General features: G+C 50.0%; 1 protein-coding gene across 1 annotated transcript in view; it reads left to right on the top strand.

Annotated features, from left to right (window-relative positions):
- LOC138452878 (uncharacterized) overlaps nt 1-16,874 on the top strand; it is a 337,850-nt gene that overhangs the window by 68,242 nt on the left and 252,734 nt on the right. Inside the window, exons 5-6 of the mRNA XM_069605225.1 lie at nt 2,599-2,734; nt 3,074-3,280. Of these exons, the coding sequence (XP_069461326.1) occupies nt 2,599-2,734; nt 3,074-3,280 (343 nt within the window). The remainder of the gene's footprint in view (nt 1-2,598; nt 2,735-3,073; nt 3,281-16,874) is intronic.

Raw genomic sequence — 16,874 nt, 5'->3', positions numbered from 1 at the left:
GTTTCCTGGCAGTTTGTGCAAGTACCCAGATTTGGGTACTGTTTATTCTGCGCGAAGTACTGCCACACGTTTGACTTTCATTGTTGGCTAGCACTCAGGCTGTACTCAAGTGGCACGCTGACGGTGGTGTTGATGGTCTGGATATCGTGTAATGATGTGCTTTCTGATTTGCGACAGGAAGGCTGTTTTTCAAAAAGGCTGTACACAAGTGGGGGGCAAGCATCTATTGATACTACAACCTGTGCATCTGTGTTGTTTGACTCTTCCTTCTCAGTATTTCTGCTTTCCCGCAGCAACGCTTGTTCCCATCTAGCCTCTGATGCATCATAATCTTTGTGTTGATCACCATTCATCTCATTATCCTCATTATTGTATGAATCATCAGTAGATGGGGCAGTGGAGTTAGAAGCATAGGATTTTCAACGCCTCACACTGTTCCACTACTCTATATTTTGGTCTTGCCTGATCTTTGGTGAATAAGATCTGCACCGCTGCCCCCTTTTCCCATTGAGATAGTGGGCGAACTGAATGAGGAACTGCCGTTGGTCTCGGTGGATGTTTTTCAGTGTGGTGCAATTCCCATGCATTTACCTGTTTTACCCCACAGCTACTTGTGATGGGACTGTAGAATGTGAGTTAGATGCTAGCTTCAATTTACCAGGTGCAATTCTGGCCTAACCAGTTCACACAGCAATTGCTACTGCACAGCAAGTGCAGCTTCAGGAACGGAAAGTCCAGCAACGAGCAGCACGTCTCGCCCTGCCTGTGCCTCGATTGGGTGCTGCCGACATGTTCCAAATGTGTCATGCGCTCACTGGCTGATATGCCACCCTCCTGCCCGAATCTCTGGTGCTCCTTCCCAGCAACATCAGGTTAGTGTGTCTCCCTTCCTACAAGCCGACCTCCGATTACTGCCTTGCTCTGCTCCTTCTCCCAGGTGTCCCCCGTTGCCACATCTCTTGCCCACTCACTTCAAGAGGCAGACAATGACTGGTATGTGTCTCTTCCTCCTACTCAATGACTCTAAACGAAATCCTTCTCTAAGTATCCTAAATCTTCCTCCAGCAATGACCTCCTGCCTCTCCTGCCCCTCGTGAGACTGAAGGCAAGCTTGACACACGTGTCCTCGTTTAAGGCATGTGGTCGAACTTCATACAAACTTTGTAAAAGGTTTATCCGGTGTTCGGCCCGGTCGAGTCATCTGAAATTCACGGTTAATAGTGGAACATTTTTTGACACCTAATTGAAAGTTCAGAGTGTCTGTACCACATCATGGCACACACTTCTCATTGCTGGTCTCCGGCCCATTTGCTCCCAAGAGTAGAATGAAATGTCTCCCTGACCACTTTGCAACCAGGTATTTAATCCACTTTCCAATTAAGGAGCTTCTGCTACGGGGGTACCTATCTGCACTCCTGCCCCTTTGACTCCAGAGTCCATTGACATTGTAGTTTTCTCTTCCATCAAGTGCCCAAAAAGGGATGAATATCTTCACCTTAGCCATCAATAGGTAAAGCTTTTTAGAACATTGTTTTGGAACATATTGCTGATAATACTGGCATAGTGAAGGCTGCTTGTACAGCACTCACCATTAGTTGTGCTACATAGGTCAGTGAGCTAGGGGGTCTCAGACTATCATCGGTGGTTCTTGTGACGGCCCTCTTGAACCACCAACACCCCTCAACCTCAGGCTGATCCCAAACTAAAAGTGGCCCGTTTGGGTGGGAAGTCCTTGCAGGAGTAGTGTTGGGGAACTCCTGTTGCAAACACATCTATACGAGACCGGGTTCATTGGGGCACTTTTTAAAAAGCTGATAGATGAACTTGTATTCCATTTCATCTAAGGTTCTGCTTATTTTATGGTACTGGTTTTAGACACAGGTTTTATGGAATGACTTAATTTGGAACTGATTAGTTGCTTCGTTTATTTATGTTTTGTAATATATGTGAAGCCCTTTTATATCTCTTTTGATTTATTCAGAGCCTTAACGCCGTGAACATGGTATTATTGTGCTTTCTAAATAAACAAAATGTCAAAATAGTGCATGGACCGCTTCTTTTGAAACCTACGTCTTGTACTCTGCAGTCTCATCACACAAGATTTGGCCAAGGCCAAAGGGCAAACGGCAAACTTACTCACTTATGCCCAGTTTGGATGTGTAATGTGCACATGGCTAAAATGCACCCAATTCTCAAAAGGAAGTAGAAGTGGATAATTCAAATGCCCTTTGTGAAACGGCCCCTCTGTTGCCTCATACAGTTCAGGACGCTCCACTGAGATGCATGCAAGAGACAAAATGGCGGCTAACTTGCAGTTTAATCTTCCTTTAATGATTCCTTGCTGGCTCCCTCCTGCCACCCCTGGCTCTGCTCTGGGCATTTTTTAGGACTGGATGCACAGTAGCTGGGCCTGAGGTAAACTACTGCAAGGGTATGTGTGGCGATATGGCGTCATGTGATTGGTTTGCTGCGCATCTTTCACCTTGCTTGATTTTTATTTGCATTTAAAATGGAACCTCAAACTTTTATCCGCGAATGGTAAAAAGATAATCTGCCGCGGACCCACACATGCTGTAACCTGCAAAGTTCTCTTTAAAGGTACAGCTACCAAACCACCCTGCAGCTGCTGGGATTAGATGAGCCAGTAGACGACGGCAGCAAGGACCCTGTGATGATGAGAGGAGCCTACCTGTCCTTCCTCTTCCTGCGCCATTTAAGAATCCGAGAGCTCCAGGTAAGCGTTCCACATTGAGAGCCACCTGACCACCTTGGCGCAACATGCCATGTTCACCAACCACACTAGGGTGTCTGGGAAGTGGTAAGGCTACACCATGCCTCGTTGACTTGTGGTAAATGTGGCAAGCTCACATTAGGTAGACTATAATCTGTCCCTCATAGGCTGCTATCAGTGCCAAGGAGTCCTACAAATGGCAAACGTTGTGCTTTGTGTGTACCACCTAACAATGTATGTCATGTAATGTTTCTCAAGTTATGATATTGTGTGTCAGGTTGTTAGCGAGGGCTTTGCAGATTGCGGACAGTAACCATCTTTTCATTCACCTTTTTTTCTTAGCGCGCGTGTCTAGGGATTCTGAACTATTTTCGATCTGTGGAGCGTACTCTGACTATCAGCATCTCTGGGCTTACATTAAATACTGGACAACTAGCCCCCACCACAGGAGAAGAGCCGGGCTGGGTGAATGCAGCGCGGGGGGGATCCGGCATTTCCCGTGGGCTGGGATCTCATCACTATATGCACCATACGCCGGCTGACTACCAGGTAATTTTGAGTTCTCAGAGGTACATCAGTGGTATTTCATTCCATGCGATGTCTTAACCCAAGACGCTGCTCGGCAATTTGCCAAGGTAAGCTGGTCCACCCACCCTACCCCCACTCACTCACTGTACCCTACCCCGACTCTCTCTACCCCAAGCCACCCACACTACCCCCACTCTCTCTGCCTCCAGCCACCCACCCTAACCCCATACACCCTACCCCACCATCTCTTCTAGCACCCACCCTACCCGCGCCCATACTACCCCGACTCTCTCTAAACCCATACACCCTACCCCACCATCTCTTCCCCCACCCAGCCTACCTGCACCCACCCTACCCCAACACTCTCTACCCCTACCTGCCCACCATGATATGATATGGCATTTATAACGCACCTATACACAAGTGTTTCAAGGCGCGACGAGGCAGGGGGGGGGGAACAAGGGAGGACAGACAACGATCCTACTAGGCCAGGTGTCATTCCGATTGCACAAGTGCTTGGGATGGGGGAAGGTACAGTGCAGTACATGGAATAGATAATAACAATAAGTAAAAGTACCGCCCGCAAGTGGCAAGTGCAAGGGTAAGTGCAGACATCAGGTGTCAAGTGCTGGTAGGGGGACTGTAGGGATACAGAAACAGTCCCCAACTGCAGGGGTTGCCAGGCAGGCAGTGCAGGTGTGTGAGACTGGCGGCGGAGGGACCTGAGCCAGAGATCAGAGGGTGTCCCGGTAATCCAGTGCTGATCCGGATACAGCCAGGAGGTCATCAAGGGAGAGGAGGAGAAAAAGCAGAAGCAAAGAGAAAGGTTTTGAGATGCTTCCGGAACCGGAGATGGTTCTCCTCAAGTTTAAGGGAGGCAGGGAGGCTGTTCCAGAGGGAGGCCCCAGCCGAAGAAAGAGATCTACCACCAACTTCATGCTTGGAGAAGCGACTGACCCTGAGGGAGTTGGAGGCGGATGAACGAAGAGCTTGAGAAGGAAGATACTTAGGAAGAGAGAGTTGAAGGTATTGAGGCCCTGTGCCCCAGAAGGCCTTGTGGACAATGCATAGGGTTTTGAACTTAATCCTCGCAGCCACTGGGAGCCAGTGCAGAGATTTCAGACCTGGAGAGATACGATCCCTGTGCTTGAGGCCAAGGACAAGTCTCGCAGTCCTGTTCTGGATAAGTTGCAGAGGGTGGAGAGTAGAGGCAGGCAGATTTAGAAAGAGGCTGTTGCAGTAATGCAGCCTAGAGAGAAAAAGAGCTCTGGAGACAGTGAGCTTCTGGGGAAGGAGAGGAAAGGAAGAATACCTCTGATGAGGTGCAGCTGGTGGTGTGACTTCTTAGAGACGTCAGAGATGTGAGGAGAGAAGGAGAGTGTGCAGTCGAAGATGACCCTGAGGTTTTTAGCTTTGCAGGTAGGAGCTGGAAGAGGGCCAAGAGAGTGTTACCATCAATAGTGAAAGATTTAAACAATGTGTCTAGTTTACTGAGTCTTTGGTGGGAGCCAAGGATGAGAAGCTCCGTCTTTTCGTCATTTAAACACAGTTTGTGTTGGGCCATCCAGGCCTGGATGACTTGATAAATGGCGTTTATGGCTAGAGAGTCGGCTTTGTGGTCGCCTGTGATAGGAATAAGTATCTGGGTGGCCCCTAGTGATACTTTACGACCCATTGCTCCCTTTGTGCTGACACCAAGTATCCGTGAACTATTGCGATTAATTACTTTACCGACTACCCTACTGTCAGTATCCAGAGTGCATCCCCTTTCCTTCTTGAAACTAACTGTCCTCTGCATTCCTTTACAGGGTGGGTTGTATTTTGTAGTGTGCTAAAACTGTCTGTTGTGATAATAATAAAGTAGATATTTGCATTCAACCTTGACTGGGCAGTCCCTTTTATCATTGGGTAATAATTGTATTTTCACTGTGTTGCAACTAACCAATGATCCACAACCTTGTCTAGAGAAGCCTGCAGTTCCATCCACGTTACCCCCACACACCCACTCTCCCTGCCTCCACTCTCTCAAGACCCAATGCCACCCACCCTCCCTGCCTCCACTCTCTCTACCCCCCCACCCACCCACCCTCCCTGCCTCCACTCTCTCTACCCCCACCCACCCACCCTCCCTGCCTCCACTCTCTCTACCCCCACTCACCCACCCTCCCTGCCTCCAGTCTCTCTACCCCCACCCACCCACCCTCCCTGCCTCCACTCTCTCTACCCCCACCCACCCACCCTCCCTGCCTCCACTCTCTCTACCCCCACCCACCCACCCTCCCTGCCTCCACTCTCTCTACAAACACCCACCCACCCTCCCTGCTTCCACTCTCTCTACCCCCACCCACCCACCCTCCCTGCCTCCACTCTCTCTACCCCCACCCACCCTCCCTGCCTCCACTCTCTCTACCCCCACCCACCCACCCACCCTCCCTGCCTCCACTCTCTCTACCAACACCCACCCACCCTCCCTGCCTCCACTCTCTCTACCCCCACCCACCCTCCCTGCCTCCACTCTCTCTACCCCCACCCACCCTCCCTGCCTCCACTCTCTCTACCCCCACCCACCCTCCCTGCCTCCACTCTCTCTACCCCACCCACCCTCCCTGCCTCCACTCTCTCTACCCCACCCACCCTCCCTGCCTCCACTCTCTCTACCCCACCCACCCTCCCTGCCTCCACTCTCTCTACCCCACCCACCCTCCCTGCCTCCACTCTCTCTACCCCACCCACCCTCCCTGCCTCCACTCTCTCTACCCCACCCACCCTCCCTGCCTCCACTCTCTCTACCCCCACCCACCCTCCCTGCCTCCACTCTCTCTACCCCCACCCACCCTCCCTGCTTCCACTCTCTCTACCCCCACCCACCCTCCCCGCTTCCACTCTCTCTACCCCCACCCACCCTCCCCGCCTCCACTCTCTCTACACCCACCCACCCTCCCTGCCTCCACTCTCTCTACATTCACCCACCCTCCCTGCCTCCACTCTCTCTACCCCCACCCACCCTCCCTGCCTCCACTCTCTCTACCCCCACCCACCCTCCCTGCCTCCACTCTCTCTACCCCCACCCACCCTCCCTGCCTCCACTCTCTCTACCCCCACCCACCCTCCCTGCCTCCACTCTCTCTACCCCACCCACCCTCCCTGCCTCCACTCTCTCTACCCCACCCACCCTCCCTGCCTCCACTCTCTCTACCCCCACTCTCTCTACCCCCACCCACCCTCCCTGCCGCCACTCTCTCTACCCCCACCCACCCTCCCTGTCTCCACTCTCTCTACCCCCACCCACCCTCCCTGTCTCCACACTCTCTACCCCCACCCACCCACCCACCCTGCCCCCACTCTCTCTACAAACCCACCCTGCCTCCACTCTCTCTACCCCCACCCACCCACCCAGCCTCCACTCTCTCTACCCCCACCCACCCACCCAGCCTCCACTCTCTCTACCAACCCTGCCTCCACTCTCTCTACCCCCACTCACCCACCCTGCCTCCACTCTCTCGACCCCCACCCACCCACCCACCCACCCTGCCTCCACTCTCTCGACCCCCACCCACCCACCCTGCCTCCACTCTCTCGACCCCCACCCACCCACCCTGCCTCCACTCTCTCGACCCCCACCCACCCACCCTGCCTCCACTCTCTCGACCCCCACCCACCCACCCTGCCTCTACTCTCTCGACCCCCACCCACCCACCCTGCCACCACTCTCTCTACCCCCACCCACCCACCCTGCCACCACTCTCTCTACCCCCACCCACCCACCCTGCCACCACTCTCTCTACCCCCACCCACCCACCCTGCCACCACTCTCTCTACCCCCACCCACCCACCCTGCCTCCACTCTCTCTACCCCCGATCCACCCACCCTGCCTCCACTCTCTCTACCCCCGATCCACCCACCCTGCCTCCACTCTCTCTACCCCCACCCACCCACCCTGCCTCCACTCTCTCTACCCCCAATGCCTCCACTCTCTCTACCCCCAATGCCTCCACTCTCTCTACCCCCAATGCCTCCACTCTCTCTACCCCCAATGCCTCCACTCTCTCTACCCCCACCCACCCATCCTGCCTCCACTCTCTCTGCTCCCACCCAGCCTACCTCCACTCTATCTACCCACCCACCCTACCACCACTCTATTTAAAACTCACTCTACCCCAACACACTCTATCCCCACCCACACAACCTCCACTCTCTCTCTTACTCCACCCATGCTACCTCCACTGTCTCTACCTCAACCCACCTACCCTACCTCCACTCTCTCGACCCTAACTGACCCTTCCTACACTCTCCCTGCAACCCACCTACCCACCCTAACTCCACTCTCTGCAAACCTCCACTCTCTCTACCTCCACCCGCCCAACATACCTCCACTCGCTGTACCTTTACCCACCCACTCTACTATTACTCTCTCTACAACCCACACATTCAACCTACCTCCACTCTCTACCACCCACCCACCCTCCCTCCACTCTCTCTCTACTACCCACCCACCCTACCTCCACTCTCTCCCAGATTATTTAGGAGAAGTGCAGATGTGCCTTGGACAAGGCTGGTGGGAGCTTATCTTTTCATGTATTTTTAACCCTTTCCTGCAAGGTATACTGTGGTTACCGCATTTGGCACGAATAGGTGGCCTGGCTCCAAAATGGCCATGCCACGAGGTTCTTTGTCCTGTCCTTTGGCCATCATGCCCCTTCACCTTCCCCAGGTCGAGCTGACCCGGGTCAGTCCTTATTTGGGCATGCACTCTCCCGCGAAACGCCAAGCTTTTGTGGGCTTCTGCATGCCTTGTGTGTGTGCTTCCAGGATGTGTCCTGGACTGTCTGGTTCCAATACACATCCTGGGTGCCAGACGGTCTGGTGTGCTGTGAATGCCTGGGACCACCGTGGTGCATGATTGGCCCACGTATGGTATGCATGTATGTGAGCAGATCTCCCATTGGTCCTCTTCATTTTGGCGCAAAAGAGATTTTGGATAAGAGAAGGCTCCAAACACCCATTCCATGTCAATCTCTGGAGTTCTGACTGAACGAAGGATAGGATCCAAGTATCCTGAAACTAAGAAGCCGAGTCGAGGAACCGCTGGTGACCCGCTGGAAGGTTTGGCACCCTGAGCCTGCTGTTGTCCCACAGGACCCCTCTGCACCTGGTCGTCCTAGAAGGTCTGCAAAGACATTTCAACCCATTGGAATAGTGGGGCCAACTATTCTCGGCACCTTCATCAAACCCTGCAAGTAAGCCTTCTCGGAAGTGTCCCTGGCCCACCAGTGGTCTGACCAGCTTGTGCAGGACCTTTGCTCTTATACCGCCGCCGTTTCGAGGAGGCCCTTGAAACTTGGTACATCGCAAGCTCTGTGTTCACGGCACTCTCACACCGAATTTCGTACACTTGGCGTTCCCAAGCCTGGAGTAAAGAGAGAGCACCCGAACCGGAGTACACGCGACTACCGTGTCGCCCAGCCGTGGTGACAAACTTTGCAAAGTAATTGCAGCTGTGCTCCTCTGTGCCCTGAAGCCTGCTACAGTGGAACTGGCCTGATCCATCCACCAGGAGCAGAGAAATCGCCACTGTCCTGTTTGGGAATCAACGCTGTAACTTCGTCGCTGAAAGCCGCAGAGTCGTGAGATTGCCGCATTTGAACCTACAACAAAGTGGACTTGACTGCCGAAGTTTGGTCCAGAGTGCGCCGGGGGTCGGTGAGTAATTGCAACCCTTACCGGTGGCCCCTAGCGCATCCATCCATTTTTATGCACGAGTGGCCCCAGAGGGCCCCTCTTCTTGCCACTGCTATTGCGAAATAGCAAACTATTCCCAACTCTTGGAACCTGCTCTGCCCTCAAGGGGAGACCCTCCACGAATAGTGGGAACCTATTCTGCATCACCTCACCCACCTTCCTGAGCTGATACAGCCCCTACAAAAGACCCTGTTTCGTCCATCTGCACTTCCGCGTGCGCCAGCATCGCAAGTACATTTGAGCACTAGGCTACCCTCATTTTACGGATTGGACTGGCTTTCAGTTACGATTGTGTTTGATGCAGAACTGCCTAGAGACTATTTGCACTACCTGCTTCCTTCCCATTCTAGGTTGTGGACAAATTTTGTGCATTAACCCTTTAGGCCCATTTGGTCTTGTATATATGTATATTGATAGGATTGTGTTGGCTTAGAAGTATTACTGTGATTTTATTTGTGTGTTGAAACTCAAAGGCCTTGAAATAAATGTATTTGTATTTTTAGTATATATATATATATATATATATATATATATATATATATATATATGTATCTAAGTGGGAGTGATTTGTAAGTTTCGTTTACTCTGTGTGCTCATTGAGGTCTTTCAGTCACCCTGACCCCTCCTGAGACCTAGTCATGACCGCTGCCAATACTACCTTGATTGGTCTGGCTTGTCCAGAAGGTTACCATGTTCCAAGAAACTAGGCTGGCCTTCTGATCCTCTGCCCACCAGGTCAGAGTTCAGAAATCCGTCTTAACAAATTGGTCTACAGTGGTGGGATAGGACTAAAGGTATCCAGTGTTGCACACTAATGAAGGCATTTCAGATTACCCTACCCAGGACACATAGTGACTTTGTAGTGATAACTGTAAAGGTCATAGACATATATAATATAATAGAAACAAGTACCTGTATAACCTTAAATGCTTCTAGATCAGAACCATTGAGAAAGATGTGTACTGAGAGAGGTTTACCTGCTTAAGGTACAACATTGGAAATGATCCAGAAAATTATGGAATGGCAAGAGATGCAACTCAGTGCCATAACCTCTGATGAGAGTGCTGAAGGAGGTGGGGCTGCTCCCACTGGCAGAATTTCACATGTCTAAGCTCTCTCTCTTTCTCTCTCTCCCTCTCTCTCTCTCTCTCTCTCTCTGTCTCACTCTCACTACCCCCACTCACCGACAATACCTCCACTATCTAACTGAACCCACCCACCCTACCTCCACTCTCTCTACCCAAACCCACCTAGCTTACCTCCAATCTCTCTACCCAAACCCACCTAGCTTACCTCCACTCTCTACTCACCCTCACTCTACCTCCACTCTCTCCAACCCAACCCATCCATCCTACAATCCACCATCCCCCCACACTCTACCCCCACCCATCCTACCCCCACTCTCTCTTTCTCCAGCCACCCACCCTACATCCACCCGAACCCCACTCTGTCTAACCCACCCACCCTATCCCCACTGTCTTAACCCCCAATGTCTCTACCCCATCCACCCTAACCCCAATCTCTCTGTCGCCACACACCCTGTTTCCACTCTCTCTACCCCCACCCTTTGACCCTACCTCCACTCTCTATCCCATCCATCCACCATACTGCCACTCTCTCTGCCCGACCTACTCTACTCCCACGCTCTCTACTTTGAGAAACCTGAGGGTGTCCTCACATCTATTTCCATTGGATCCTCTGTAAAGGTGGCCAGGGAAAGGCCATCACATTTGGATCCTGACCTTGGGGATGGAGAAGCGAGGGAGGATCTCCTGGGTGGAGGGTTCTTGGGGGAATGGGAAGGAAGTGTGCTCAGGTGAGACGTGGTATTTCCACTTTCTATTTATTTCATGAGGAACCCTTACTCCGAGAAACCTTTGTGGGAATCCTCCTGCTGTTCTCATTCTCCTCGATCTCTCCTCTGCCTTTGACACGGTCAACTATTCTATCCTCATAAAACGGCTTCATGATACCCTCGGCATCACGCATTGGGCACTGGATTGGCTAACCTTTTTCCTCACTAACCACCCCTCCCAGTTGCTGCCGGGCCCTTTCTCCTCCACCACTTCACTCTCCACCTGTGGCAGCCCCAAGGCTCTATCCTATCGCCATGGCTATTCAATATCTATCTCACCCTTCTTGCTTACATGATCTCCTCCTTCTCTCCTCATTTCGAGTGTTATGCTGATGACACACAGCTTTCCTTCAAACTTCCTTCTACTACCTCTTCTTCCTCCCCTCTCATCCCCGATTGTCTCTACGCTATCCAGGCATGGTGTGAAGCTAATGACCTCTGTCTTAATGCCAGTAAGATGGAGATCTTTCTTATTGGGACACCTGCCCCCTGTTTCCCTCCTAACCTCTGGCTGCCATCCTTTGGCCCTCTACCCTCACCATGAAATCTCTAGCCAATTTATTATCACAGTGCACTCCTCTTATTCCTTGCAATTTGATAAAGTGTAAATTTAGTAGTGAGGGGCCGGGGAGAAAACAAACCCTGACACTAGGTTGTATACAATATAGACAACAGATAACAACACACTTGTGGATTTCTCCCGTCCCCTGCACACCCAAAAGATATTGTAAACACAAACAATTAATTAATGATTTCTGTATGTTCAATTCTGTAATTCAAATATAACGCTTTGCTTGCAACTCTTGTTTTATAAAGAATTCTTTACTCAAAAAAATGTATATATACACACTTATTCATTTATGTTAGACCATATACAATACCAAACTGTTGGATTTCGAATTTTACAATATGTCACTTTGTTGATCATTTCACAATTTGAAATAGACAATATACAGTGTGACATTTAATTATTCAATAATAACCCCTCGGGGCAATCTTTTATAGAATAACAATACGTTAACTTGTGTCTCTACGCGTTTCGGGGTTTGATGCTCCCCTTCTTCAGGAGTTTTCTATTCCCTTCAAAGGTTCTGTAGTTCCATCTATAATGAACAATTTAAATTGTTAAGTTTGAGATTCCATCATTCTATTGTTATTTACTGTCACTCTAATTATGATCTCATAATTAACTAAGTGATTTTAACTAATTCAGTACGGTTTTTCACTAATTCAGAAAATTGCCTGTTCAACTCAATGACAACAATACAAAATAAATAAGGATAGCTCCACCCATTTACACTAATCCAGTTAAAAATATATACCCTGATGGGTATCCAGATTTTAACATGTTAACTTCTTCAGTTAGATCCATTAAAATATTCACCTGTGGAACACTTCCAATGGGGTCTCCCACTTCTGTTTGGAATCTCACCACTGCTTGTGCAGTAAGCTGCCCTTGATGATGCAATTAGGTCCCTCCTAGTACCAATGCTGCCCTTTTGATTATCTGAATGTGTGGACCGTTCTGTAAATAAATTTCACAATTTGTGATAAACAGTCTCCCATGTTATTGCAATACAAAGATTGTAGAGACTTCATTTCTTACCTATCTACTTGGTTGTTGATAAATTAATGTTGGCTGAATATTGCCCTTCGTGATCACTATTCGGAATTTGGTTCATCAGAAAACTCTCCTTCAGTTCTAAGGGAAAAAACTCCTTTATCACTATATTATCCTCTTAGAGAAAAGGGGGGTGAACTGAAATCAATGTCCTAGTACATGTAAAACTCTATATTCTGTCTCCAGCATTTACCTTATAAGACAGGAGTCTCTGTCTCTCCAACTGCCAAGTGCCAATTCTGCAGCCTCGCGTGCGAGTGGCCGCAAAATGGCCGCCGCTTTATTTACTGTAAAAATACAATAGATTGATGGAATCTAAAACTTAACAATTTAAATTGTTCATTATAGATGGAGCTACAGAACCTTTGAAGGGAATAGACAACTCCTGATGAAGGGGAGCATCAAACCCCGAAACGTGTAGAGACACAAGTTAACGTATTGTTATTCTATAAAAGATTGCCCCGAGGGGTTATTATTGAATAATTAAACGTCACACTGTATATTGTCTATTTCGAATTGTGAAATGATCAACAAAGTGACATATTGTAAAATTCGAAAACCAACAGTTTGCTATTGTATATGGTCTAACATAAATGAATAAGTGTTTATATCTACATTTTTTTGAGTAAAGAATTCTTTATAAGACAAGAGTTACAAGCAAAGCGTTATTTTTGAATTACAGAATTGAACATACAGAAATCATTCATTAATTGTTTGTGTTTACAATATCTTTTGGGTGTGCAGGGGACGGGAGGAATCCACAAGTGTGTGGTTATCTGTTGCCTCTACCCTCACCATCCCGTGAGGCCAAAAAACTCAGGTCTTCTTCTCTCTCCTTTACCCCTCACATCTTGGACCATGCCAAGAAGGCCCACTTCCAGCTTCACCTCCTTAGAGGCATTCTCCCCTTCCTCACCTTCCCCCAGAGGCTCACTGTTTCCAGAGTTTTGGTCCTTTCTAGACTGGACTACTGCAACACCCTCTTCCTCAATCTCCCCTTTTTCTCCCTGCGCCCTCTCCAGATAATCCAGAATAGGGCTGCAAGACTTGTCCTTGACCTCAAGCACAGGGACCGTATCTCTCCAGCCCTAATATATCTCCACTGGCTCCTGGTGGCCACAAGGATCAAATTCAAGACCCTCTGCATCATCCACAAGTCTTTCTGGGGCCTGGGACCACCCTATCTCCAACCTTCTCTCCCTAAATACTTCCTTGCTAGAGCCATCTGCTCCTTTAACTCCAACTCTCTGCTTGTCAATTGCTTCTCCAAGCAGAGAGTGGGTGGAAGGTCTCTCTCTTCGGCTGGTGCTGCTCTTTGGAACAGCCTCCCTGCCCCTCTCAGACATGATCCGGACCTTCTTAAGTTCCGGAAACTTTGCAAAACTCTGCTTTTCTATGACTCTTTCTCTCTTTACCTTCCCTGCCAATCACCCCACTGCTGCTGAGACTGGCAGCCTGAACTTCATGAACCTCACAGGCTAACATTCCCCTGCCCAGTCGACTCCAGCACCCTCTCCTACTCCACAGCACTGCTCTTGTAGCCCCCTCCCTTGAGGCTGTGCATACCACCCCCGGTCTTCCTCTGCCCTAGCACTTAGCCAGTGGCCTCCTCCCTTGGCTACCCTTGGCACTTCCCTCCCGGGCTGCCACCAGCACTTGCCCATACCTTGCTCCCTCCGTCCATGCCCCCTTTTTCTCCTGCACTTCTCTTCACAGCACTTGCACGTCCGAATGTCAAAAGGCCTAGTAGGACCTGAAATGTATATTTACTGCTTCTTTGACACTTTATTTAGTCCCCTGATCCCTCCCCGCTTGCTTTATTGTGCCTGGAAACACCATTGTGTTGTATAGTATAGGCGCCTAAGAAATGCTCAATAAATAAATAAATATTGCCACCCCATTCTCTTTGGTCAGAAAAACATTAGGAACATTGACAAGCCTCAAAGACCCAGAAGGAGTATGAGAAAGAATAAGGTGCCCATGGATGAGACATGATATTCCCCTTTCCCGATTAAAAACTAACCCAACCCTTTCCCAAAATTCATGCGCTGTTATAAGCCAGTACCACTCATTTCTTACCAATTGACACATGACAGTACTGGGACGAAGAAGAGGCAACCAAGAGCAATGAAGACTATGCTCTTTTACCACTCTGCTACTAGAACAAGGAAGATGCCGGTTAGGAGTTGTGAGGGTCAGGCACGTCCCCTTAACCAAGGTCAGGTGAACAAATGAAGCACACCTGCACCTTGTTGGAGGGTTGCAGGTGAATAAAGGCAGAAGAAGACAGCCACAGAGAGAGAGAGTGTGCCAGGAGAGAGAGCAGAAGCAGCAAGGAGGGTGGCGCGAGCAGTGGGGAACGAGATGGGAGCAGGAAACAGAGACGCTGGGAACCCCAGAGAAAGGTGGTTCATGGAAGTGTAGCGTGAGAGCTGCAAAGCCCTGGAGCCGATTGAGCGAGCTGAAGGGAACCGGACAGGAAGGCTGCTCCCTTTCTTCCTGCTCGAGGTGCTTGTTCCCCATTGTTGGAGGAGCAATACTGGAGTATCGGATCGGCAGAAGGTTGAGGCCTGAAACTGAGGAAAGATGGCCATGTTATCCACGCTACAGCCCCAACTGTCAAAGCGACTGGTGAGTTTCTAATGAAAGTGAAGCCCAGTGCGCAAGCGTGTGAAGACTGTTAATCAGAAATACTTTGTATCAGAATGGCCATGTGTCTCAACTGAGCATATTTTCGAAGGACCCGGTCCTTTTTGTTGTCAATTACCAAACTATTAAGAATACTTTGTATCGGAGTGGGCGCTTGTGGCAAGAAATATGTTTTTGAAGGTCTCCGAACAGCAGGCAAGTCAATTTAAGTGAAACAAGCTAATATTGAACAATGGATAAAGCGCTATTGAACTACAAATGAAATCTGTAATTATTAAATACCGAACTGAAACAAAGGTTTCTTTTTTTTTAAACTTCTTTTTATTGAACTTGGCAGCAAAGGTACAGGTGAGCAACACACAGGGCATGTATAATCAAAACAAGGCAGGCAGCACAGGTACACAGAGCAAATACAAAGATCAGTTTATACACACAGGGGTTACATCCAAGGTAAGTGCAGGGGTAAGAAGTAGGCTATTCAGGAGTCAGAAGAGGAGGGGCGAGAAGAGGGAGGTGGAGATGCGGGGTCTGAGTCCGTGTCAGGAGGGGACATAAATGAACAAAACTTTAACCAGATATCTCTAGGCCTGGAGTGGGCGGGCTGTTGTACCGCCCAGGATTCCTCTGTGTCCGAAGCCCATGTGACCGCCCTGAGCCACTGTGCGTGTGTGGGTGTGGTGGGCCGGAGCCAACAGAGTAGGATAGAGTGCACTGCTAGTAGCATACAGAGGCCAGCCAGTTTCCTGGAGTCACGGTGGAGCTCTGGGAAGTCATGGAAAAAGGCACTTCATCGGGGACGGGGCGATGGGGTGTTCAAGGACCGCTGACATAGTGGAGCATACTGCGCCCCAGAATTGAGTAAGGCGGGGACAGGACCAGAGCATGTGAATATAGTCAGCGTTGTCATAACCGCACCTGGGGCATCTCGGGGAAAGATCATTTGAAATGCGATGCATTCTGGCGGGGGTGTAGTGGTACCTATGGAGTATCTTGAATTGGATCAATTTAAAGCGGGAGTTGAAGGAAACCCCATGCATGCACGAGCACATGTGGGCCCACCGTTCGTCGGTCATCTCAAGAGCAAGGTCGGCCTCCCAGGAGCGTTTTAATTTGGAAAGCGTGGGGGGCGATCTGGTCTGTATCAAGGCGTACAGACTGGAGACTTTGCCCCTATAGGGGAGGGTGAGGAGAGTTCCGTAATGGCAAGCTCATCAGGTGGTAACGCCGGGAAGCTCGGGTATTTGTGTTTAAGGATTTTCCAGAGGGATGAGTATTGGAGCCAAACGGAAGGTCTTTGCCTCAAGGATGAAGGGAGGTCAGGCCACTCTATGAAATTGCCCTGATCAAATACATCCCGGAGAAATTCATATCCCGCCTCAGCCCACCGGCGAACAATAGAGGGAGGGACCCGTGGGACCTCTGGGAGGAAGTTCCAAAGTGGCAAATTACTGTGAAAGGGGTGGGTGATGTCCAACAGTCGCCACGTTTTGGATAGGGCCGGTGACGTACAGGTCACCGGGTCAAGTGAATCAGACACCATCGGGATGGGCATAATCACCAGGGAGCGGATGTCACGGTCGTTTACTGATAGTTTTTCGAGTCTGACATGGGGTGGGGGGTCTGATGAGTTGAACCAGTATGTGGTATATTGGAGTTGCGCCACCAGCCAGTAATTAAGGAAATCAGGGGCCCCGAAGCCGCCAGCCTCCATTGGGGCAGCTAGGGTCTTGAGTTTAAGCCGGACCGCGCC

The sequence above is a fragment of the Ambystoma mexicanum genome, chromosome 4p (genome assembly GCF_040938575.1).
Source record: "Ambystoma mexicanum isolate Mex_15411 chromosome 4p, UKY_AmexF1_1, whole genome shotgun sequence".
Classification (NCBI taxonomy): Eukaryota; Metazoa; Chordata; class Amphibia; order Caudata; family Ambystomatidae; genus Ambystoma; species Ambystoma mexicanum.
The sequence above is the reverse complement of the archived record's forward strand: the minus strand, read 5'-3'. Positions and strand labels throughout refer to the sequence as shown.